Source organism: Pristiophorus japonicus, chromosome 13 (genome assembly GCF_044704955.1).
Source record: "Pristiophorus japonicus isolate sPriJap1 chromosome 13, sPriJap1.hap1, whole genome shotgun sequence".
NCBI lineage: Eukaryota > Metazoa > Chordata > Chondrichthyes > Pristiophoridae > Pristiophorus > Pristiophorus japonicus.
This window is the reverse complement of record NC_091989.1, coordinates 53,874,195-53,898,781: the sequence shown is the minus strand read 5'-3', so window position 1 is coordinate 53,898,781 and position 24,587 is coordinate 53,874,195. Positions and strand designations below refer to the sequence as shown.

The 24,587-nt window shown below is 42.4% G+C and overlaps 1 protein-coding gene across 1 annotated transcript in view; it reads left to right on the top strand.

The window, feature by feature from the left end:
- Window positions 1–24,587, top strand: part of LOC139278099 (mucin-2-like) — a 169,522-nt gene that overhangs the window by 39,386 nt on the left and 105,549 nt on the right. The window contains exons 14-24 of the mRNA XM_070896758.1: window positions 1,788–1,882; window positions 6,018–6,144; window positions 10,818–11,052; window positions 11,134–11,189; window positions 11,280–11,377; window positions 14,022–14,170; window positions 14,264–14,402; window positions 15,753–15,857; window positions 16,016–16,204; window positions 21,674–21,919; window positions 23,679–23,835. Coding sequence (XP_070752859.1) covers window positions 1,788–1,882; window positions 6,018–6,144; window positions 10,818–11,052; window positions 11,134–11,189; window positions 11,280–11,377; window positions 14,022–14,170; window positions 14,264–14,402; window positions 15,753–15,857; window positions 16,016–16,204; window positions 21,674–21,919; window positions 23,679–23,835 — 1,596 coding nt within the window. The remainder of the gene's footprint in view (window positions 1–1,787; window positions 1,883–6,017; window positions 6,145–10,817; window positions 11,053–11,133; window positions 11,190–11,279; window positions 11,378–14,021; window positions 14,171–14,263; window positions 14,403–15,752; window positions 15,858–16,015; window positions 16,205–21,673; window positions 21,920–23,678; window positions 23,836–24,587) is intronic.

The following is a 24,587-nucleotide window of genomic DNA, read 5'->3' as shown; positions in this document are numbered from 1 at the left end:
TTTTTGAGGGGTATTTTCCCCCCTCCCAAGGCCTCTCTTGCAGCGTTATCGGCCTTGGACTAAAGTTGCAGAAAATTCACAGTTTACGCCACGAACCCTCATGCCATTGTACAACGCTGATTTTTACCGCTGCGCAAATTGAAGCCTGAATTTTAGGCCTCTTAACAGCAGCGGAGTGAAAGTGGTATTTTTAGTGAAAAAGTACTGCTTTCACCAAAAACGGAATTTCTAACCCAAGGTATTCTGTGTCTATTGGCTAAAACCCACTGCCGACAGGTGAACCTAACTCACTTTGGAAATTGATTAGTGTGTATAGAGGCTACTATTTCTAAAGGAAACTGGGCTAATTGCCTCTTGTACCACTAAGATAGGTGACTGCCTGATCAATGTTTCCTCATGAGCACCCACTTTGCAATATGTTATGGTGGCAGCAATCACACAAGTTATTGGAGAGCCTGATGTAACCTGCAGCCACTATGCAGTAAAGGGCAGGCACATCCAGTGACAGTAACAGCCAACTGTGGCCTGATATTTAACTCCATGTTCTTGCAAGACATACTCCAAGGCTGACCTATTGAGTTGATGCAGCGGAGCAGGCTGAGAGTGCTGTAATGTTCTTGTAACCATCTCATGCAGTGCCACCTCCACTTCTACACCCATCAACCTGGGAGTTGGGTGCTGGGCTGCTTCATGCTTTCCTGCAAACTTGTGCCTGCATCCTTTCATTATTTGCCTGGCACACGTCTTTGCCCCTTTCCCCTTCAGACATGGGAAAGGCTGCCAGTGGGTTGAAGTGCCTTCTGAACCTTTCCCATGTCAGTAAGGATTTTTGTCACCTTATTCTATCCCTTCCCTTTAACTGCCTGAATCACTTTCAATTTCACCAACCTGCAATTTTCCATTCCCACCTTTTGGCACACTCTCTGCACATGCCCAAAACTGTATCTGAAGCTGTGCATAATTATGATAATGAACTAACCTTGGAAGGATAATCGATCCATGTTTTGCACTAATCTGAGCATTCCAAACAATGAAAAAAACTTAAAAATAACGCATAAGCGAAGAGCGAGACAAAATGGTCCATTTAGCTTATAAAATACTTTGCTGAATTACTTTACTTTCTGTCAGACTCAGCTCATGAGTTTAACTAAAGGGAAGATGTAAAAGTATTACCACAATTGCGAGAAGCGTTTTCTGTCCAGGACCTTGGGTGCATCAGGCATTGACAGCTTTATCACATTGTTGCAGGAGAGGGGGTACAAATGCGAACAAAGTGTGTTTTGGACATGTGCAAAGAGTATGCCGCTCCAGGCAGCAGGTGTACTGCAATAGAGTCAGCTACACTGGCATAGGTGAAGCGCAGTGCCTAAAGCTGCTCCATTATTGTGCTTAACAGCATTGACAACTTTTGCTCAGCTTACATTCAGATATTTTCTCACTGGTGCATTCTGGATGACTGGATTTTTCTATTGTGATCGACTGCTAAGTTTTCATTGTTCTAATTAAATTGTTTTCTCCCACAAAGCATGTGAAAGCAACACATTCCAGAACTGCCATTGCCATTTGAATAACATTAGAGAAAACATGCTTTGTTCTCATTTGTAGCCAAAAGAGGAATTTTCAGCCCCTTAAAATTTTCAGCTAATGTGGAACTTCTCAAAAATATTATTGATTCAGGGATAATTTATTCTCACTATATCTGTATTAAATTAAGTTACTGATAATATCTGAATTCAATGTATTCCATTGTTGAATATAAGCAATCACTTCTTCAAATTATATTATAGATTACTATGCAAAAGAACATTGCTCTGAGCTGATAAAACGCAATAGCGTTTTTGCTGAATGTCATTCTACAGTAGATTACATCAAATACTATGAGGTAAGTATGAATATTTTGAAAACATATGTAAATGGAAACCTTTCATAATCTAAATAAAATGAAAAGTTACACAATCTATATTTAAAAATATAAAAACATAAGAAATAGGAGCAGGCCATTTGGCTCCTCGAGTCTGCTCCGCCATTCAATAAGATCATGGCTGATCTGATCATGGGCTCAGCTTCACTTCCCTGCCTACTCCCCATAACCCTTTACTCCCTTATTACTCAAAAATTTGGCTACCTTAAATATATTCAATGACCCAGCCTCCACAGCTCTCTGGGAAGAGAATTCCATAGATTTACAACCCTCTGAGAGAAGAAATTTCTCCTCATCTCACTTTTAAATGGGTGGCCCCTTATTCTAAGACTATGTCCCCTAGTTTTAGTTTCCTCTATGAGTGGAACTATCCTCTCTGCATCAACCTTGTCGAGCCCCCTCATTATCTTATGTTTCGATAAGATCACATTTCATTCTGCTGAACTCCAATGTGTATAGGCCCAACCTATCCTCATAAGTCAACCCCCTCATCTCCGGAATCAACCTAGTGAACCTTCTCTGAACGGCCTCCAATGCAAGTATATCCTTCCTTAAATATGGAGACCAAAACTGTACGCAGTACTCCAGGTGTGGCCTCACCAATACCCTGTACAGTTGTAACAGGACTTCTCTGCTTTTATAATCTATCCTTCTTGCAATAAAGGCCAACATTCCATTTGCTTCCCTGTATAATTGCTGTACCTGCATACTAACTTTTTGTGTTTCATGCACAAGGACCCCCAGGTCACTCTGCTGCATCACTTTGCAATTTTTCTCCATTTAAATTATAATTTGCTTTTCTATTATTTCTGCCAAAGTGGATAACCTCACATTTTCCTACATTGTACTCCATCTGCCAAATGTTTGCCTACTCACTTAGCCTGTCTATATCTCTTTGCAGATTTTTTGTGTCCTCCTCACAATTTGCTTTCGCACCCATCTTTGTAGCGTCAGCAAACTTGGCTACATTACACTCGGTCCCTTCATCCACGTCAATAATATAGACTGTAAATAGTGGAGGACCCAGCACCGATCCCTGCGGCATCCCTCTAGTCACTGTTTGCCAACTGGAAAATTACCCATTTATCCCGACTCTCTGTTTTCTGTTAGTTAGCCAATCCTCTATCCATGCTAATATATTACCCCCAAACCCGTGAACTTTTACCTTGTGCAACAACCTCTTATGTAGCACCTTATCGAATGCCTTGTGGAAATCTAAATACATCACATCCACTGGTTCCCCCTTATCCACCCAGCTCATTACATCCTCAAAGATTTAACATCTGTGGAATATTTATTAGGGACTAAACTAAATTAAACTAAAAGTAAGATATGTCTGATAATTCTTTCATAAATCACTTGCAGTAAGATATATACAAACGCAAAAAAAAAAAATCAGGCATTCATTTTATAAGTGGCCATATTCACATTAATACAATTATTGGTCAATTAGAACTCGGACCACTATTAAGTCATCTAGTCATACAATTATCAAAAATGCTTAATTGGATAATTATTAAGCTTTTAGTCAGGATTAATAATTTAAAAAGTTGATTAGCAATAACATAGATAAGTACAATATATATATTTACAAATATAAAACTTACATTTGCTTAAAACTCAATGAGAATGTTTTAAAATAAACTAAGGAATTGTGCAGGTCAAGACAAAAAGGCATTGAACTGAGCCTCCTACTGTTTTTATGCAGAAACAGCTCAAGTATTTGGGCAACTCATATAGGGGAATCAAAAAGGACAGGTAATTTATTGAATTAAAACTGAGGATGCTAATTTGAAAAGTAATTTTCCCCCAGCTAAAGCTGCAATAGTAGTAAAACTCCTGAAGAACTCAAGGAAGTTAAAATAAATCACTCATTTTCATTATAAACCTATTACAAAGTAATTAGATCTGCTTTGTAGTTCACATCACAATGTTAAATTTACTGTAAATGTAATTATTCTGGTACAAAAGACTGCCAGCATACTTCATCAGGAAGTATTGTGGGGAAAAATAGAATGGAAGTCATCAAAAACTCTACAAAATAACTGGTAGAACATGAAAGGGGCCTATCTCCAGGTCTACTCTGAAGACCAATTCAAGCGACAGGCCCTTTTTAATATGTTAATCAGGGTCCTTTGACATAAATAGGACCTCAACTGCCATTTTAAGTGGTAGCTGGTTGCAGCCTGCACTGTAAGTGTTGTATTATTTTGTGGGCCTCTGAGGAACAGGAGTGCTCACAAAAATGATCTGGGCCGCTGCTGTTCCAGGAGCCCCACCCTCCATAATTGTGACCCCCCTCTCACAACTTACCTTGCGGGCACCCATCTTAGCCTGATCTTGAGGCCTCAATCTGGCGAGTTGCATTGGGAAGCCTGATTGGCTCCCAGCAGCTCGCTTGGCAAATTTAGATGAGCCCAGGGCCTCAAAACCAGGTAGCCGTTTCATTGCCGGACAGTCGCCAATAACAAATTCGATTGCTTTGTGTTTTAAAGGCTATGATCATTTGACTCCTAGGGGTAGAAATTGCTTGGGGCCCCATTGCGCTAAATTTTGCGGGAACGCAAAAGTATCGCTGGGTGAAAACAATTTCGCTGACGAGAATTTCTGCTTTAGTGCTCCAAGAGGGAAGTGGAGCACTAAATCAAACGCTATCACTTCCCTAAGAGTGCTAAAGAGAGTGAGAGGGGTGGTGCTGGCAGAGTGCTGAACAATGTTCGCTTAAAGGGAAGTGCCAGTGCTGGGGTGACTGAGATCTCCTGCTGTCTGTGTTGGGCCATGACACCTGTGTGACGAGAGTGCAGGGCTAAGCAATCGCGGGGTCGAAACAAAGCAAAAAAGCACACTGGGGAGATAAATAAATGTTGCCCTACCTCACCACCAGTGCCTTTAAATAGCGCTCCCCAAGCTGTCAGCGAGGTGATAATGCTTCCCGCAGCTGCCATTGTTGATGGCTGGTGATGCTGCAGGGGGCGGAAGTGAATATCGCATCTGGGGCGGTAACAGTGCGCTGTGCACTGGATGATATCATGATCTATGGAGCGAGATGCTGGGGCCAAAATTCAGGGCCCGAATAAGTTCCGTTACCGCCATTTTGTGATGGCCATGTGGCGGAATCGAGTGGCCGCCGCGTTGCAGTCGATTGGCCGCCACATTCCAAATTCACCGTGGGGATTTTTCGGGCAGTCCCACTTCCGCCCCGCTGCTGCTGTCCGCCCCAAATGTGTCATCAAAGCGCGCACCACCGATCTCCTGCACCTCCATCCCACTCTGCGCGAAATTTACCTGAAAGAGTCCATGATCCGCTGCACGGTGCCCCCGACAGCTTTTTCTGTTGGTGCACCTTGTTTTCTGTGTGTGAGTCAGGGCATCACGGCAGCCCTTCAAGGGAAGGGCGCACTGCCACGTTAGCCATGTTTTTCTTTTGCCGCCCGACTTCCTGATCAGCCAGACAATTATGGCTCCGGATTCAGCCGGCTGCCAACAGGCAGCCTGGCCCGGCCGAAATCCTCCTTGGTGGCCCAGTGGCCGAACCTAAAAAATTGCTGCTTCTCTCCGCTTTAAATGAGGGAAGAGACGTGGTAACACACATGCGCACTGACAGCACCACTGCTCCGTTGCTGAATGACAGCAGCGGAGGCTCCTTCCCACTCCCACTTCCGCTTCTCACCAGCACTTACTGCCGCAATTCCACCACCATTATGACCAACTTCTGGTCCGCTTCAAAAAAATTGCCAAAGAGGTAAAAATGGATCAAGAGTCTGCCTTGTCGGACCCGACAGTAAAAACATCTAAAAAAAGGTAGGTGTGCCAGCTTTCTGGTGGGCCTGAATTTCGGCCCCGGTAAGTGTTAGCACCAGTGCAAAACTGCCAGGGAAGTTCGTGGACATCGCTGAATTCCCCACGCCTGGTCAGTAACCACTTAGCGCCCCGTTACCGCCCCCAGCAGGCGCTAACGGGTGGTGCAAAGCAGGCCAATTTCTCCCCCTTATTATGTTCTGGCATTGCGAGCTCTAGATTTAAGTTTGCAAAATATACATGAATTTACCAAAGATTAATGAAAAAAATGATTGTTTTAATTGTACTTGTTTTAAAGATGTGTAAGGATTCCATATGCAACTGTCAGAATATTGATCACTGTATCTGTGCTGCATTGGGGGCATACGTTCATGCATGTGCTGCAAGTGGTGTCATACTGAAGAAATGGACTGGAAGAGTTTGCAGTAAGTTGAGATCTTTACCTTTCATAGAATTTCACATCATTTTCTGCAGACAGAATGAGTTGCTTGAAAACAGTTTATAAACTTTACATGAATGGAAGTGTTTTAGCACAATCCTGAAGATTTGAAATCAACCAATTGGGCAACAACATAGCCCAGCATCTTATCTGTGTTGTTTATTGCTGCTTCACACTGTTTGGACATGGTGAGCACTGAGTCAACTAACATCTTGAGAATGATTTCAGATCCACCCTTGGTAATTTCTATCTTATCCATGGAATGTGTGTACCTCCTGTTTTTATTTCTGACCTACAGTACCTTGCAGTTATTCATATTGAAATTCATTTACACAGGTACAAAACCGATCAAGTTCTATTTGTGAGATCTTGGCTGATCATTTGAGTCCACCATTGTGCAAAGAAGATGCTTATCAGGACTTTGCTCTTTTTTGAGAAACCTGGGTTCGGGGCTGAGACCCATAGGCTTTGGTTTTAAGTGAATGGGGGGGCGGGGAGGTTAGCCTGGGGCAAGAGTGGCACAAGGTTTCCTTGTGGGGCCCGGAGGAATAATCCTGCTCCTCCGATCCTACAAGGAAAGTTTTTTTTTATGTGAATCTCGCTGGGCCTCTTCTAGCCCTCGATCCAGCTCCTGGCAGGTTTGGCCTGAGGAAACCACCACTGCTGCCCTGCTGAGGCCTCAGGATAAAATTGCAGTTGATTCCCAATAATATCATCGGGACCCGATCTGCAGGACCATGATGCCTTCTGGTGGGTGTCCTGCACACCTGCTGGAAACAGTGGGATCCCAGGGGACAAATTGGTGTCCCGTTTCCACTAGGCTGGGGGGGACTTAACATATGTAAGGTTGGAAAGAGCAGACAAGAAGGAATGGTAAATCAAATCATAGAGATTAGATGATGCAAAGCTTGGGTTTTAGATGCGTGTACATTGTAAGAGGAAGGAAAGACAGACTTCTACACATTTTAAGTCTCTCAAGTAAGAGACTGCAACGTCACAATTTCAACATTATGAAGACGGAGGGATGTGGAATCCCATTTAAGATTGTCTACTTGGAGCTTAGAAAATAAAGGCACCATTTGTCTCCTTCATTGTCTTAGGGGGCACTTAGTTCCTGGGTGCCAAGCAGAGGAAAAAAGGCAGAGACCACTGCCACTGGCACTGGTATATTACACCCAATTTCAATTCAATGGGGGGAATTTTAAAGCCCAAAAAAGGGGCGGGTTTGGTTCCCAGGAGGTGGGCTGGTACTTTAAATATTCATCATCATAGGCGGTCTCTCAAAACGAGGATGACTTGCTTCCACGCCAAAAAAAAGGATGTGTTCACTGGTGTTTCGAAAGAAGAACGCGAACTATATCCTCAAGGGTGGAAAATGCCTGTGGGTGGATTTTTTTTAATGTGTGGTGGCCGTTGCACACCAGCCACCACACAGGCTTGACAGAGTTAGGTCTTGGTCCAGTGGCAAGGATTACCCAAGACAACTGGAGACCTGCTCTGCTGCACGGACCCAGTGCGCACACATATCACAGTGTGGGCTGGCCCGTGCTGCCCCTGAGGCTGCATGACTCATTTTGATCCTCCATTTTAAATTTAGCTTTGGGCGGTTGGGTTTCCCAGGCCTCAAGGAACCCAGCAGCTAAAGGGAGCCAAGGATTGTTGGATGCAAGAGGTAAGTGTCTTTCCACTTACCTGTTGGATCCAGCGTCCCTACCTTATTCACCCCTGCGATCAGACACCCCCCGTTCCCAACCCTTTTGATCAACCCCTAACCTCCCCCACCAGATCTCCGATCTACCCCTCCCTCACAAGGCCTCTGATCTCCAATTTCCGATACCCCATTAGGCCCCCAAACTCCTCCAGCCCACCGATCCCAATCTTCCGAACTCCGCACCCTGGTCTCTGACCCCTGCTAATCTCTGTCCCTCGCCCCTCCGATCCTGGGTTTACGAACCCCACCCCCCACCCAATCCCTTCCTCTGCTCTGCTCCCTGGCTGTGGCTTGGTGCCACAGGTCTACCCACTCAACAGCTAGCCAGCCTCTCAAGCTGGCTGGCTGCAGGCAGGTGGGAGCAACAGGCCCAGCCATTAAATTCAGCAGGGCCTGATACTCATTCTCTCGTGTTTCTTGATCGTAATCCAGCACCACCACACCCCACCCCCCACCACCCCCCACCAGTCCACTCCCTATCTACCTCCAAGTTAAAATCCTGACCAGTGTCTATTATATTTATATAAAGAAAAAGGAAAGGGAGTAAGCAAAGATGTTTGGGTTATTCTTTGATTAGAAGAGAGGGAACTGAGCAAGCAGGGACTGGATTGGCCAAAGCTACAGTAGGGAGAAGCGATAACAAAGTATTAAGGCTGCCATCTTGGAGTTAAGGTGAGATGGGAAAGTTGTTGAATTTGTTTTCCTGAAATGTTGAATTAATTTATTTGTTATGATTGAATTTTATTTTTAGGAATATATCGTGGGTATGGATAAGGAACTGTTGGAGATTTGTTTTTGGGTTGAATGTGCTTGACTATAATATTCAGCAGAGTGATTGATTGTAAATAAATTGAAATTGGAGAGAACAGTTTCTGGAGGATGATTGCTAGATAACAAAAGTAGTAAATAACAAATTGGATAGGGCAAGTGAACACTTAATCAATAAAGAAGAAAACTAACCAATTTGGCAGAATTGATACAAACAGCAAATATGAGAAGCTCTCTTATAAATCTCAGAAAATTAGGGTTTAGGGCAAAAAATTTAATTTGAGCAGATGGAAATCCTTATCTAAAATGGAGCCTGGATAATGCCACCATTACCAAATGTAACCTGCATTTTAATTGCCAAATGAAAGTGCAGTTCCATTACAGTCATAATACAGAGACATTTTCATGAAGGAGTGAAATATTTTGACTATTTATGCTTTTTTATTTATTTATTTATTCACGGGATGTGAGCATTACTTTCAAGGCTAGCATTTATTGCCCATCCCTAATTGCCTTTTTGAAGGTGGCGGTGAGCCGGTTTCCTGAATCGCTGCAGTACGTGTGGTGAAGGTACTCCCACAGTGCTGTTAGGTCGGGAGTTCCTGGTTTTTGACCCAGTGACGATGAAGGAACGATGATATGTTTCCAAGTCAGGATGGTGTGTGACTTGGAGGGGAACTTGATGGTGGTGGTGTTCCCATGCGCCTCTGCTGCCCTTACCCTTCTATGTGGTACTGGTCGCAGGTTGTGGCGTGCTGTTGAAGAAGCCTTGGTGAGTTGCTGCAGTGCATCTTGTAGATGGTACACACTGCAGCCGCGGTGCGCCAGTGGTGGAGGGAGTGAATGTTTAAGGTGGTGGATGGGGTGCCGATCAAGCGGGCTGCTTTGTCTTGGATGGTGTTGAGCTTCTTGAATGTTGTTGGAGCTACTCTCATCCAGGCAAGTGGACAGTATTCCATCACACTCCTGACTTGTGCCATGTAGGTGGTGGAAAGGCTTTGAGGAATTAGGAAATGAGACACTCGCCGCAGATTACCCAGCCTCTGACCGGCTCTTAGTAGCCACAGTATTTATATGGCTGGTCCAGTTAAGTTGCTGGTCAATGGTGACCCCCCAGAATGTTGATGGGGGATACTTGATGATAGTAATGCCATTGAATGTCATGGGGAGGTGGTTATAGTCTCTCTTGATGGAGATAGTCATTACCTGTCACTTTTGTGGTGCGAATGTTACTTGCCACTCATCAGTCTAGATGGTGACCAGGTCTTGCTGCATGCGTACACGGACTGCCTCATTATCTAAGGAATTGTGGATGGAACTTAGCACTCTGTAATCATCAGTGAACATCCGCACTTCTGAACTAATGATGGAGGGAAGGTCATGGATGAAACAGCTGAAGATGGTTGGGCCCAGGACAGTGGCCTGAGGAACTCCTGCAGCGATGTCCTGGGGCTGAGATGATTATCCTCCAACAACCACAGCCATCTTCCTTCGTGCTAGGTATGACTCCAGCCAGTGGCGTGTTTCCCCTGATTTCCATTAACTTCAATTTTACTAGGACTCCTTGATGCCACAGTCAGTCAAATGCTGCCTTGATGTCAAGGGCAGTCACTCTCACCTCACCTCTGGAATTCAGATCTTTTGTTCATGTTTGGACCAAGGTTGTAATGAGGTGTGGAGCCGAGTAGTCTTGGCTGCATCCAAACTGAGCATCGGTTGGCAGGTTATTGGTGAGTAAGTGCAGTTTGATAGCACTGTTGGCAACACCTTCCATTTCTTTGCTGATTATTGAGAGTAGGTTGATGGGGATTGGTAAGTGGTAATTTTGTGAACAGGACATACTCGAGCAATTTTCCACTTTGTCGGGTAGATGCCACTGTTATACAGGAACAGCTTGGCTAGAGGTGCAGCTAGTTCTGGAGCACAAGTCTTCAGCACCACAGCTGGAATGTTGTTGAGGCCCAAAGCCTTTGATGTATCCAGTGGACTCTGCCATTTCTTGATGTCACATGGATTGAATCGAATTGGCTGAACACTGGCAACTGTGATGGTGGGGACCTCAGGAGGAGGCTGAGATGGATCATCCACTCGCACTTCCAGCTGAAGATGGTTGCGAACGCTTCATCCTTGTCTTTTGCTTTCAGCAATATTCCAATGTATTTTGATGTTTTTGTTTCTAGATACAACCTGTGAGAAGAACCAGGTTTTTGACACTGACATGAGAGCCTGTAACCGGAGCTGCAAATTACTGTCAAAAGCTGATTTCACCTGTACAGTTGAGGATGTTCCAGTTTATGGATGTGGCTGTCCTGAGGGAAAGTACATGAATGAAAATGGAGTCTGTGTTGATAAAGGTGACTGCTCATGTTACTTCAGGGGCACGTATATTAAACGTGGACAGAGTGCTGGTAATTGGTAAGCATACTTGTTACAATCTACCAAAGTTGAATCATTAAACATGAAAATAGAGTCTTAGCTTTTCTTTTCTCTCTTCAGCTTTTGTGTAGATGGATCATTTCTGTGCAAGCCTATTTCCACTACACAAGCCCCAGGTAAATTATTGGTGTCTTCTAAAGCTGTCAGTATCTGATGCATGAATTGGAATCTGTATGAAATAACTTTTTGCATTTTTTGCCCATTAGGGTGTGCTGGGGAAAAGGAACATTTTAATTGTTCCCTAGCTGGAAACTTAAAACAGAATCACTGTGGAAAGAAATGTAGTAGCTTGAATTTACCTTGTGTAAGTGATATCTAACATTACAAGATTGTGATTGTACATACTGCCATGCAACACAGAAGATTGAGCAATCAGGCAAAATAATCTGTTTTAAGTGAAACTCCAAAATATAATTAAACAAGCCATTCTAAACAATAGGGGACATATTTTGATATAGAAAATCTTACATTGCGGAGTTTTGCAAAATATTTTTTCTTTGACTTCACTCATGGAATAAATGTTTTTTGTTGATGGGAGACAGAATTGAAGAAGTTTTGAGCATTGGTTTTGATCTTCCAGATTCTAGAACTGTCTCTGCAGATTGGAACATAGCAAGTATAACGCTGCTGTTGAAGAAAGGAGGAACAGAGAAAACAGTTAGCCTGACATCAGTAGTTGGGAAAAAGCTAGAATCTATTATTCAGAGCATGTTAGCAGGGCACTGAGAAAATCATAATATGATTAGACAGAGCCAACACTGGTTTTAGGAAAGAGAAATTGCATTTGACAAATCCATTCGAGCTTTTTGATGGTGTAACTGACAGGGTAGATAAGGGGAAAGCAGTGGATGTAGTATATTTGGATTTTCAGAAGGCATTCGATAAGGAGCCACACAAGAGGTTGACTGTGAGGTGGAGCATGGTGGCAAGAAAAAGAGTGTTTGAACACTAGGCCCTCCAAATTGCCACCAAATTCATGGTCTACAGGGCTGTAGTAATACCTGCCCTCCTGTATGGCTCAGAAACATGGACCATGTACAGTAGACACCTCAAGTTGCTGGAGAAATATCACCAACGATGTCTCCACAAGATCCTACAAATCCCCTGGGAGGACAGGTGCACCAACATCAGCGTCCTCACTCAGGCTAACATGCCCAGCATTGAAGCACTGACCACACTCGATCAGTTCTGCTGGGCAGGCCACATAGTCTGCATGCCAGACACGAGACTCCCAAAGCAAGTGCTCTAATCAGAGTTCCTTCATGGTAAATGAGCCAAAAATGGGCAGCGGAAACGCTACAAGGACACCCTCAAAGCCTCCCTGATAAAGTTCATCATCCCCACTGATACCTGGGAGTCCCTGGCCCAAGACCGCCTTAAGTGGAGGATGTGCATCTGAGGGATGCTGAGCACCTCGAGTCTCAATGCCGAGAGCATGCAGAAATCAAGCGCAGCCAGCGGAAAGAGCGTGCGGCAAACCAGTCCCACCCACCCCTTCCCTCAATGACTATCTGTCCCACCTGTGACAGAGTCTGTGGCTCTCGTATTGGACTGTTCAGCCACCAAAGAATTCGCGTCAGGAGTGGAAGCATGTTTTCCTTGATTCCGAGGGACTGCCTTTGATGATGATGACACAAGAGGTTCATACACAAGATTAGAGCTCATGGGATTAGGGGTAATATATTAGCTTGGATTAAGGATTGGTTAACGGACAGAAAACAAAGAGTAGGAATAAACGGGTCATTTTCAGGTTGGCAGGCTGTAACTAGTGGAGTGCCGCAAGGATCGGTGTTTGGGCCTCAGCTATTTACAATCTATAGCAATGACTTATATGAGGGGACCAAGAGTAATATATCCAAGTTTGATGATGATACAAAGCTAGGTGGGAAAGTAACCTCTGAGAAGGATGTAAATCGGTTAAATGATTGGGCAAAAAGTTGGCAAATGAAGTATAATATGGGGAAATGTAAAATTATGCCCTTTCATGGGATGAATAAAAAAGTAGAATTTTTTTTAAAGGTGAGAGACTAGTAAAGGTTGGTGTTCAGAGGGATTTGGGTGTGTTTGTACACAAATCACAGAAAGTTAACATGCAGGTACAGCAAGCAAATGGTAGGTTAGCCTTTAGTGCAAGGGGATTGGAGTGCAAGAGTAAGGAAGTCTTGCTGTAATTATATAGAGCTTTGGTGAGACCATACCTTAAGTACTGTGTACAGTTTTAGTCTCTTTACCTAAGGAAGGATATACTTACCTTAGACCGGGTGCAATAGCTGTTCACCTAGATCGATTTCTGGGATAAGAGAGTTGTCCGAAGAGGAGAGATTGGGTAGAATGGGTTTATATTCTCTGGAGTTTCGAAGAATGGGAGGTGATCTCATTGAAATGTGTAAAATTCTTTGAATGTTTGACAGGGTAGATTAAGTGAGGCTGTTTCCCCTGACTGGAGTGTCTAGAACTAGGAGTCACAATCTCAGAATAAGAGGTCTGCCATTTAGGATTGAGTTAAGGAGAAATCTCTTCACTCAGTGTGTTATGAATCTTTGCAGTTCTGTACCCCAGAGGGCTGTGGATGCTGAGTCATTGATTATATTCAAGACTGAGATCGATAAATTTTTGGGCACCAAATGAATCACAGGATATGGGGATAGGGTGGGAAAGTGGAGCTGAGGTAACTTATTGACAGTGTAGCTTATTGATCTTATTGAAATGCGGAGCAGGCTCGAGGGGCCATATGCTCTACTCCTGCTCCTATTTATGTTCTTATGTTCATAAAAGTAATAAATAGTGTGTATGAGAGTAATCCATACTGAGTAATTACTGTCTAAATTCTTTACTAATCCAGTAATATGTATTGTCTGAGAGTATGCATACGTTTATATTATTTCATGTTAGCTGACAACATATAAATATTTTGGACAAATCACTGAAGATTTCCTCTTTTATAACAGCCAGAACAATGTGTACCTGGCTGTGTCTGTCCTAAAGGCAAAGCTGAAGATGACAGCGGAAACTGTGTTTTGCTTGAAAAATGCCCTTGTTTATTTGGAGGAGATAGTTATACTGAAGGAAAAGTAATCACAAAGGATTGTAACAAGTGGTGAGATTCACCAAATGTAAAAATGAATACATTTCATATATTAAAAGCTGTATAATATTACCGAACACAATTTCACCATTCTTTATATTGCAGCACATGCCAGGGTGGATCATGGAGTTGCACTGAGAAGCCATGTCCAAAGACCTGTAAGGTTTATGGTGAAGGTCATTATATAACCTTTGATGAACAGAGATACACCTATGAGGGCAACTGTGAATATATATTTGTTCAGGTAAGTTACAGTGACTAAATATTTAACTTATTCTAAATAGGAAATGAGTCATAGCTTAGCATTTATTCTGTTCGAGGATAAGTTAAGGTCCTAAACAGATATTACAAATTTCTGAAGATTCAGAAACACTATTTATTAATCTTTCCCAAAACCTGAATAATAATATGGTACAGACACAAAAATAAAAACCTTGATACGAGCAAATCATTAATACAGACCTATACCACATTTAGCGTATTCACACCGTTCTTTGAATACAGGCTTTAATGATTAAAATGAATAAACTGGTGGATGAGATTTGACTTTTGTATGTGTTTGAAATGTTTCAGAATTCATGAGCAACAAACTAATGAATGAGTTCAAATCATGTGCACATATCATCCGTCATAGAATCATATGGTACAGAAGGAGGCTATTCAGCCCATCGTGCCTGTGCCAGCTCTTTGGAAGATCTATCCAATTAGTCCCACACCCCGCTCTTTCCCCATAGCTCTAAGTTTTTCCTCTTCAAGTATTGATCCAATTCCCTTTTGAAAGTTACTACTGAATGTGCTTCCATCAGCCTTTCAGGCAGTGCATTCCAGATCATAACAAGTCGCTGTATAGAATAATTTCTCCTCATCACTCGTTGGTTCTTTTGCTAATTATCTCAAATTATCAGTGATATTCTGTTTAAACCGAGCAATGTTTCATTTTGTTTTTAGTAAGGCTGGCGGCAGGACCACGGCAAATTGGTCCGCTGGTCTCGTTAGTTCAGTGTGGGCGAGGTGCAAGCGTCAGTCATAGCCCCAGAGGCAGCTCACGGGGGAGGGGGGCGGTGGGCGGGAGGCGGCGAGGGGAGTGTATTTGGCTGGCTGCAATGCCACCTGAGGGGCTCAGGTGAGTTCGGGAGGGGGTCAAGCAGTGGCTGGCAGCGGCCATCATTTTAAATGTGAAGCTGGGAGGAGCACACCTGCTTTTCCTAGGTCCACATTCAGGTAAATATTGTTTTAAACTTTTCTTTTTAGGATCTTATTAGCACATTCAAGGAGCCTAACATCTGTGTTAGGCAGTCGCCAGGGATGCCTCCATAGTGCTCAAAAAAATATGATGTTCAGGCATGGGAATTAGACCACCAAAATTGCACCCCCACACCCATTTTCTGCTTGGAAAAGTGCAGCAATGAGGTTCAATTTCAGCCCCACTCTGTAATAAAACACAGCAATAGTTTACAGTTGAAATTGTACTGATTATTTTTCTGAATATACTGATATACTACACACTGGCACTAATTATTGAATTGTTTGAGTCATATACAACTGTACAGACTATACTTTGTTGCACATTTCTTTGTTGCTATCTTCATTTTAGGACCATTGTGAAGGAAAAATGGGTACATTCCAAATACTAACAGAAAATGTTGCTTGCTGTGAAGATGGAGTGACATGTTCAAGAAATATCAAAATTATATTTCAGGTATATATGCTAATTTACAATTATTAGGTAGCTATGTTAGTATTAGCAGCCATTTGCCATTTTATTAGAAGTTTTCAAAATACTAATTTTAGTTGGGACCATTAATGATTGTATACATTATAAAGCATTCTGTTTTCAAATCCACTTGTGCCTTATAGGATAAAGAACTAACTTTGGAAGATGGGAAAGTGGAAGTTTCTGATACAAATTCTGTAACAAATTGCCTAGATAATTCCTATTCATTTCACACTGTTGGGCTCTATTTAATCCTTACACTTTCCAATGGGATCACTGTGATTTGGGACAAACACACAAGACTTTCAGTCACATTGGAAGAACAATGGAGGGTAAGTGTGGCTTTCAGCTAAAATATTTTCTCTTACATATGTTCTTCACTTTTTCTGAAAGCAATAAGTCACATGGAAGTTGTAATAATACAGAAGCGTGTAACATGAACATTTACCAGCTGAGTGAAACAAATAGAGACATATAATTGTTCTTAATTAGATAGGACTCTGTGTAAAACCAATATGAAAGATCTGTATCTGGGCCCAAAGCACATCATAATGACTTCAGCAGAGAAGAAAGCTATCATAGTGATGGCTCAGTATCAAATATGCACCGATAATGGGTCAAATAGGAGAGATAGAAAGAAAGACTTGGATTTATATAGCGCCTTTCACGTCCACCAGATGTCTCAAACCGCTTTACAGCCAGTGAAATATTTTTGGAGTATAGTCACTGTTGTAATGTGGGAAATGCGGCAGCCAACAGCAATGTGATTAGGCCCAGATAATCTGTTTTTGTTGTTGATTGAAGGATAAATATTGGTCAGGACACTGAGGATAACTCCCCTGCTCTTCTTTGAAATAGTGCCATGGGATCTGTTACATCCACCTGAGCAAGCAGACGGGGCCTCGGTTTAACATCTCATCGAAAGACGGCACCTCCAACAGTGCAGCACTCAACATTGCACTGGAGTGTCAGCCTAGAGTTTTATGTGCTCAAGTTCCAAGAGTGGTATTTGAACCCACAACCTTCGGACTCAGAGGCGGGAGTGCTACCCACTGAGCCACAGCTAACACTAGAGAAAAGAGGGATTGTATAAATGCAATTAAGTGAAGCATCTTACTATAACTCCAGGGAATTGGTTCAACTATTAAAAGGAGATGTTAAATCTTAATTTTTCTCTTCATCCCTCAATTTCGTTCCCTCTAGGGAATCCCCAAAGATCACTAAACTTCCATGGCTATTATGTGAATCAATATAAGGAAGATCATATATCTGGAGAAATTTCACTTGATTTAGCCAGAGAGTTACAGAAATCTCTGTGATTGGGCAATGTTCCAGAGCTTGCAATCCTGTAACATTCAGAAGGCAGTCAGTGAGATGGCCAATTCCCACATCTAGAGCCTTTGTCAATCCTAAAAGATACTGAAGTGTAATAGGTTCAAAAGTCTTTTCTATTGTACGAACAATGACAGATAGATAAAATCCCTCTGGGCCATTCAGCCTGTCCCACACAATTGAGATAGTGGACGCACTGGTGATCATTTTCCAACATTCTATTGACTCTGGATCAGTTCCTATGGACTGGAGGATAGCGAATGTAACACCACGTTTTTAAAAAGGAGGGAGAGAGAAAACAGGGAATTATACACCGGTTAGCCTGACATCGGTGGTGGGGAAAATGTTTGAATCAATTATTAAAGATGAAATAGCAGCACATTTGGAAAGCAGTGACAGGATCGGTCCAAGTCAGCATGGATTTATGAAAGGGAAATCATGCTTGACAAATCTCCTAGAATCTTTTGAGGATGTAACTGGTAGAGTGGACAAGGGAGAACCAGTGGATGTGGTGTATTTGGACTTTCAAAAGGCTTCTGACAAGGTCCCACACAAGAGATTAGTGTGAAAAATTAAAGCACATGGTATTGGGGTTAATGTACTGACGTGGATAGAGAACTGGTTGGCAGACAGGAAGCAAAGAGTGGGAATAAACAGGTCCGTTTCAGAATGGCAGGCAATGACCAGTGGGGGTGCCGCAGGGTTCAGTGCTGGGACCCCAGATATTTACAATAGACATCAATGATTTAGATGAAGGAATTGAATGTAATATCTCCAAGTTTGCAGATGACACTAAGCTGGGTGGCGGTGTGAGCTGCGAGGAGGCTGCTAAGAGGCTGCAGGGTGACTTGGACAGGTTAGGTGAATGGGCAAATGCATGGCAGATGCAGTATAATGTGGATAAATGTGAGGTTATCCACTTTGGTGACAAAAACAGGAAGACAGAATATTATCTGAATGGTGATAGAGTAGGAAAAAGGGAGGTGCAACGAGACCTGGGTGTCATGGTATATCAGTCATTGAAGTTTGGCATGCAGGTACAGCAGGCGGTGAAGAAGGCAAACGGCATGTTGGCCTTCATAGCTAGAGGATTTGAGTATAGGAGCAGGGAGGTCTTACTGCAGTTGTACAGTGCCTTGGTGAGGCCACACCTGGAATATTGTGTTCAGTTTTGGTCCCCTAATCTGAGGAAAGACGTTCTTGCTATTGAGGGAGTACAGCGAAGGTTCACCAGATTGATTCCCGGGATGGCAGGACTGACATATGAGAAGAGACTGGATCAACTGGGCTTGAATCCACTGGAGTTTAGAAGAATGAGAGGGTATCTCATAGAAACACATAAAATTCTGACGAGATTGGACATATTAGAGGTAGGCAGAATGTTCCCATTGCTGGGGAGTTCCAGAACCAGAGGTCACAGTCTAATAATAAGGAGTAAGCCATTTAGGACCGAGATGAGGAGAAACTTCTTCACTCAGAGAGTGGTTAACCTGTGGAATTCTCTTCCGTAGAAAGTTGTTGAGGCCAGTTCATTAGATATATTCAAAAGGGAGTTAGATATGGCCCTTACGGCCAAAGCGATCAAGGGGTATGGAGAGAAAGCAGGAAAGGGGTACTGAGGTTGAATGATCAGCCATTGAATGGTGGTGCAGACTTGAAGGGCCGAATGGCCTGCTCCTGCACCTAATTTCTATGTTTCTATGAGATACCTTGTGTGTCACAAGAAATACGCTCTCTACCTCACACAAAACCATGTGATCTCGAGGGAGGTGAAAAAACAGATTAAAAACCCAGGCCAATTTTGGGGGGGAGCGCGGGGAGAGGGGTGAGGGGAACTTTCTCTCCCACCCATCTAGGCAATCAAAACTAGTCCAGGCGATTACGCTGGTCCTGAATTCCTTCAAGTACCTACCTTTTGTAAGAGGTGATATCCGCCCCGACGAGAAACAGGACCAGCTCTCGTTTGAAGGAATTTGTTGAATTTGCGACCACCGTGTGAGATGGCAGCCCGTTCCAGAAATCCACTATTCTCTGGGAAAAGAAGCATCTCCTGACATCGAACCTCGATCTGGCCTTCCACAACTTAAATTGTGACCCCGGTCCTCCCTAATCTATTTTATTGGAACAAACTGTCAACTGGAACACAATCTATTCCCTTCATCATCTTTTAAACCTCAATCAGCTCACTCATAATTCTAGTCTTCTCCATTCTCTCCCAACTCTTTTAGCATATCTTGATAACTAAGATGCTTTATACTGGGAATTAGTCCAGTAGCCCTCCCCTGCACCCATTCCAAAACCTCAATATCACACACTATGTGAGGAGATTAACACTAGACACAGTATTCCAAGTGAGGCCTGATCAAGGTCTTGTACAAGGACAAAATAGTATGTCTCATCTTATAATCAACTGTCCAATGAATGCACCCCAACACCCTATTTGCTCTAGCTATCACTTCATGGCATTGCTCATGCACTAGAATGCCCAGATCTATTTCTTTCTCCATCTTCTTTAATGCTTTTCTCTGAAGGGTTTATGAATTTTGAGCATTCACCCAGTTCACATGCATAATACTGCACTTATCCAAATTAAACATCATTTGGCAGTCATGAGCCCAACTCCCTGCACATTAAAATTCACCTGAAGCAATTGAGCATTGTCTACAGTCTGAACACTCGCACAGATTTTTGTATCATCTTCAGATTTGAAGATCGTGCCCCCAATACCTACAGCCAGATCATTCATAAAAATAGTAAGTAGCAACAACCCCAACACGAATCCCTGCAGAACACCATTGTAACTAGTTTACAACAGATCCAAATCCATCTGTAACTACTTTTTGCCAGCCAGTTCTCAATCCAGCTCAATATATTACCACTAATACCAGAGGCTTTAATCTTGTAGAGAAATCTCTTGTGCGGTACCCTATTAAAAGCTCTTTGGAAATGTAAGTAGACAAAGTCTACTGGGCTTCCTTCATCCATCATCATTGTAAACGCTTCAAAAAATACAATTAGATTTGTAAGACATAACCTTTTTATTATACCGTGTTTGGTGTCTCTAATATGTCCCTCTATATCCAAGCAATCATACGTACTATGTATAAGAACATAAGAAATAGGAACTGGAGTAGGCCCCTAAAAGCTTCTCCGCCATTCAATAAGTTCATGGTTGATCTTCCACCTGAACTCCATTTCACGCCCTATCCCCACATCCCTTGATTCTCTTGGTTCAGTCTTGGATATACTCAATGAATGAGCATCCACAGCCCTTTGGGGTAGAGAATTCCAATGATTCACAACCCTCTGAGTGAAGACATTTCTCCTCATCTCAGTCCTAAATGGCCTACCCCCAAATCCTAGTTCTAGACTCTCTAGCCAGGGGAAACAGCCTCTCAGCATCTACCTTATTAAGCCCTCTAAGAATTTTATACATTTCAATAAAAACACCTCTCATTCTTCTAAACTCCGGAGAATATTGGCACATTCTACTCAGTCTATCCTCATAGGATAACCCTCTCATCCTAGGAATCAATCTGGTGAACATTTATTGCACCCACCTTCCTCTAAGGCAAGTATATCCTTCTTTAGGTAAGACCCAAACTGTACACAGTACTTCAGGTGTGGTCTCACTAAAGCCCTATATAAATGCAGCCAGACTTCCTTGCTCTTATATTCCAATGTATAAAATGGCCCTTCAGGTTGTGGAGGGGAAATAACAGTATGACGAGATTAAACCTGAGAGGTGAATTGCCAGGTAAAGCATTGGAGAAGCAAAATGCCCATTCAAGCTTGTAGCACTGTCTCACAAGTAAATGAGCCTGCCCTGCATGGTGTCAGATTCTTCCAGATTAGAGAGAAAAATGATAAGAGATGCGAATGGGTCGGCAGGCAGTATGTTACCAGCCAAGAGGCATGAATGCCATGCATCAATAACCTAGCTCAATGAGATCAAAATATTATTTTCCCAATTTTCCCCCTTTCCCAAAGATTTTGATGGATGCTGGAGTGTGGTTGCAGAGGCACTAGTGGCCATCCAATACTTTGGCCAATAGGCCATTCTTCAAATGTGACCCAAAACAGGGGAGGTCAGCAGGTTTGTAGCCCAGTCCAATCCTGTCCTGGCACATCTTTTGCATATGCCATTTCTAACAGTGGTCATTAGTTAATGGTCAATAATGAGAATCTGAGTTTATTTTCTTCCCTGTCCCTTTGCATAGTCCTGCAGTGCTGAGGTCAATTGCTGTCACATCAGCCGCGATGAACTAACTCAGCACAGAACAATGAACATGTAAAATTAACAGTGATCACAATTTTTCTCAGATAATTGGTGTTCAGGTGTCAGCTTGTTGTACATATTAATGACTTGCAGATCATATCAGCCTAATTAGTTTATTTTGACAATTGATTTTGAAATGACAGATTAGTGTCCTTAACAATTTTTTGATTATTTGTAACTTTTACAACAGAACAAAGTATGTGGTCTCTGTGGAAATTCCAATGATGACACTGAAGATGATCTAACAACAAAATTTAACTTGAGGGTGAGCAGCGCCGTTGAGTTTGGAAACAGTTGGCAGTCTACACAGCCCTGCTCTAATTCAGTGAATTATACATTCCCTTGTGAGAAAAACCCATTTTGTTCTCCATGGGCACAGAGAAAATGCGCCATAATTAATGATGGAAACGAAGTGTTTAAAAAATGTCACAATAAGGTAAGACACTTCATTACAAATCTATTGCTACTACTTTCACAATTTTAATATTTTTATAGCTGTGAAAACATAATTAGTTATATGTGATAAAAAATACAGTCTCTACGAGAGTGCACTGCCACATATTAAACCACTCTCGAAGTGGAATACGCACAGTATCTTGCCATCTCAGGGATGGAAACTGAAAGGTCCTAATGTCATAATTGTAGCAACCAACTTTTATCACATTCCACAAAATCACATGTTTTAAAAATTAAACATTATTCCCAATGTAATTTAACAATCTGATCACCAGCTAGGTCTATGTATCGTTTTTTTCTTCATCAATCACTCAAAAAATGTTTTTCAAAAGTATTTCATTTGGATTTTACATCCACCATTTGCTTTTCTCAGTCACTGTCCAAAATAAGGGATTAAACAAAACAGTAGAGAGTTCAATAGAGAGTGTAGAAGGGTGTTCAGAAGCAACACTCAAAAGAACTAAAAATGAAAGATCAAGCTAGACCACACTGGCTTCTACACAACAATGTCGAAAATTACCCAGGTGTATCTTATCAACAAAAAGCAGGACAAATCTAATCCAGCCAAATATGGCCCTATTGGTCTCCTCCCAATCATCAGTAAGGTAATGTAAGGAATCATCAAGAATGCCATCAAACAACACCCAGCTCCCCCTCCCACAAAGTGCTCATCAACACTCAGTTCGGATTCTGAAAGAATGATTCGCTTCCACTTCACTTCCCATGACAACATTTATCCAGGCAATGACACAAGAGATGAACGGCAGAGGATTGGTGAGAGTAACTGCCCCCGACATTAAGGCAGCATTTAACCGAGTATGGCATCAAGTAATTTCTGCACACTGAGATCAGAATGGACAGGGGGGGGGGCGAACTGTCAAGTGGAAAATGCTCAAATTTCTGAAATCATTCCAGATACAAAGTAAGGTGTTTGCTGGAGGCCTTTCACGGTAGCCCCAAGACATCTCTAAGAATTCCTCAGGGTAGTGTTCTTGTCCCAATCATCATCTGCTGCTTCCTCAATTACCTTCTCTTAAACACGACCAGAATTACATCCAGGTTTGGACTGAGCAGTGGCAGGTAACATTTGTTCTTTATACAAGCCAGGCAGTGACTATCACCAACAAAACAAGGTCCAGCCATCTCCCTCGAACCTTCAACAGCACCACCATTGTTGAATCCTCACCAGCAACATTGACCAGAAGCTTAAGTGAACCAGCTATACCAACAACATAGCTGCAAAAGTAGGGCAGAGGGTGGGATATAAATCTTCCATGCTTGCAAGTGGTTAATGCTCAGAGGGTAGTGTAACAGATATGCTACTTGAACTGAACTGAAATTTCTCATTAAGGACTTGCAATTGTCTCTCACGGACTTTGTTTAATTGTTGGGGTGGGTGTGGGGACTTAAGGGTAGGGTTGAGGCTGAGATTAGACAAATTCCTCTGTTCTGCTTGTGTAGTGTTTGTGATTCTGGATTTGAGATATTCCACAGCAAGGAATCAAACCATCACGAGGAGAGGGGGACAGAAAATGTTACTGTTGGATGGTGCATTAGTAACTTATTCCACTTATATGAAAGACCTCATAATTTGTTCATGCATAGGGTAATACTCATAAATTGAGTCTTTCACGTAAAATAAACATCGTAGTCAATATTCTGGTTGGTTAATTGAAGTATTGTAAAACCTCTTCCAAGTGTTCATTTGTTTACACACAGTGTTGTGCCCTATTTATCAGGTTAACCCAGAACCATACTATGCTGCCTGTATCCAAGAGGCTTGTGCCTGTGATAAGGAGGGAAAATATCTGGGTTTCTGTACCGCTGTAGCAGTGTATGCTGAAGCTTGTAATAAAGCTGGTGTTTGTATTCGCTGGAGAACCCCTGAACGATGTCGTAAGTCTAAATTATTGGTTTCATTAGAAATATTAATTGAAACTTCTTAGTAAATGCAGGAGAGTTTGATGGGTTATTCCAAAGTTGCAGGATTTATCAAAGATTAGTGTTTATGGGTGAAAGAAATAGGTAAAGTAGCAACGTTCTGATATTTAATTTTACATTATAGCCTTAATGACGTTTTTTAAAATCACTCTTTAAATTGCTCTTTTTGCCATTTTCTCACCTTTATACTACCTTGCTTGTGCCGGCAATGCTGAATGGTCTGATTCACAGACTTTTGGGTAGTAGCCTTCAGTGATTCATTACATTAGCTGGTACACAGACATTGTAAGGTTGATCTGTTTGCCCTGATGAACTGCACCATGAGATAATCCATCTGGCAATCGTAGCAAGGTTTTGGAGTAGTGATAATTATTTCTAATCTATTTCAACAATATTTGGGGCTCAAATTTAATTGAAGCCAAGTTCCGCCTATTTACTGTCGAAACACCGCTAAGATAATATGCTGACAATACTTTGGGCGGAAGTTTGGTGAAAAAAGGAGAAAAGCGCCCAGTGGAAAAAAATGGGCGTTACACAGCGATTCTGGGCGGTAGAGGGTGGTGGGTGGGATTCTGGGCGGCAAATGCAATCCTGGAGAAAGTTCCGCTGAGGCTGCAGTTTGGCCGAGGGAGGGGGAATGCATTAAAAAAATGTTCAATAAATTAATAACAAAACACCACAAAACCTTCAGAGGCCCCTTTCAAACA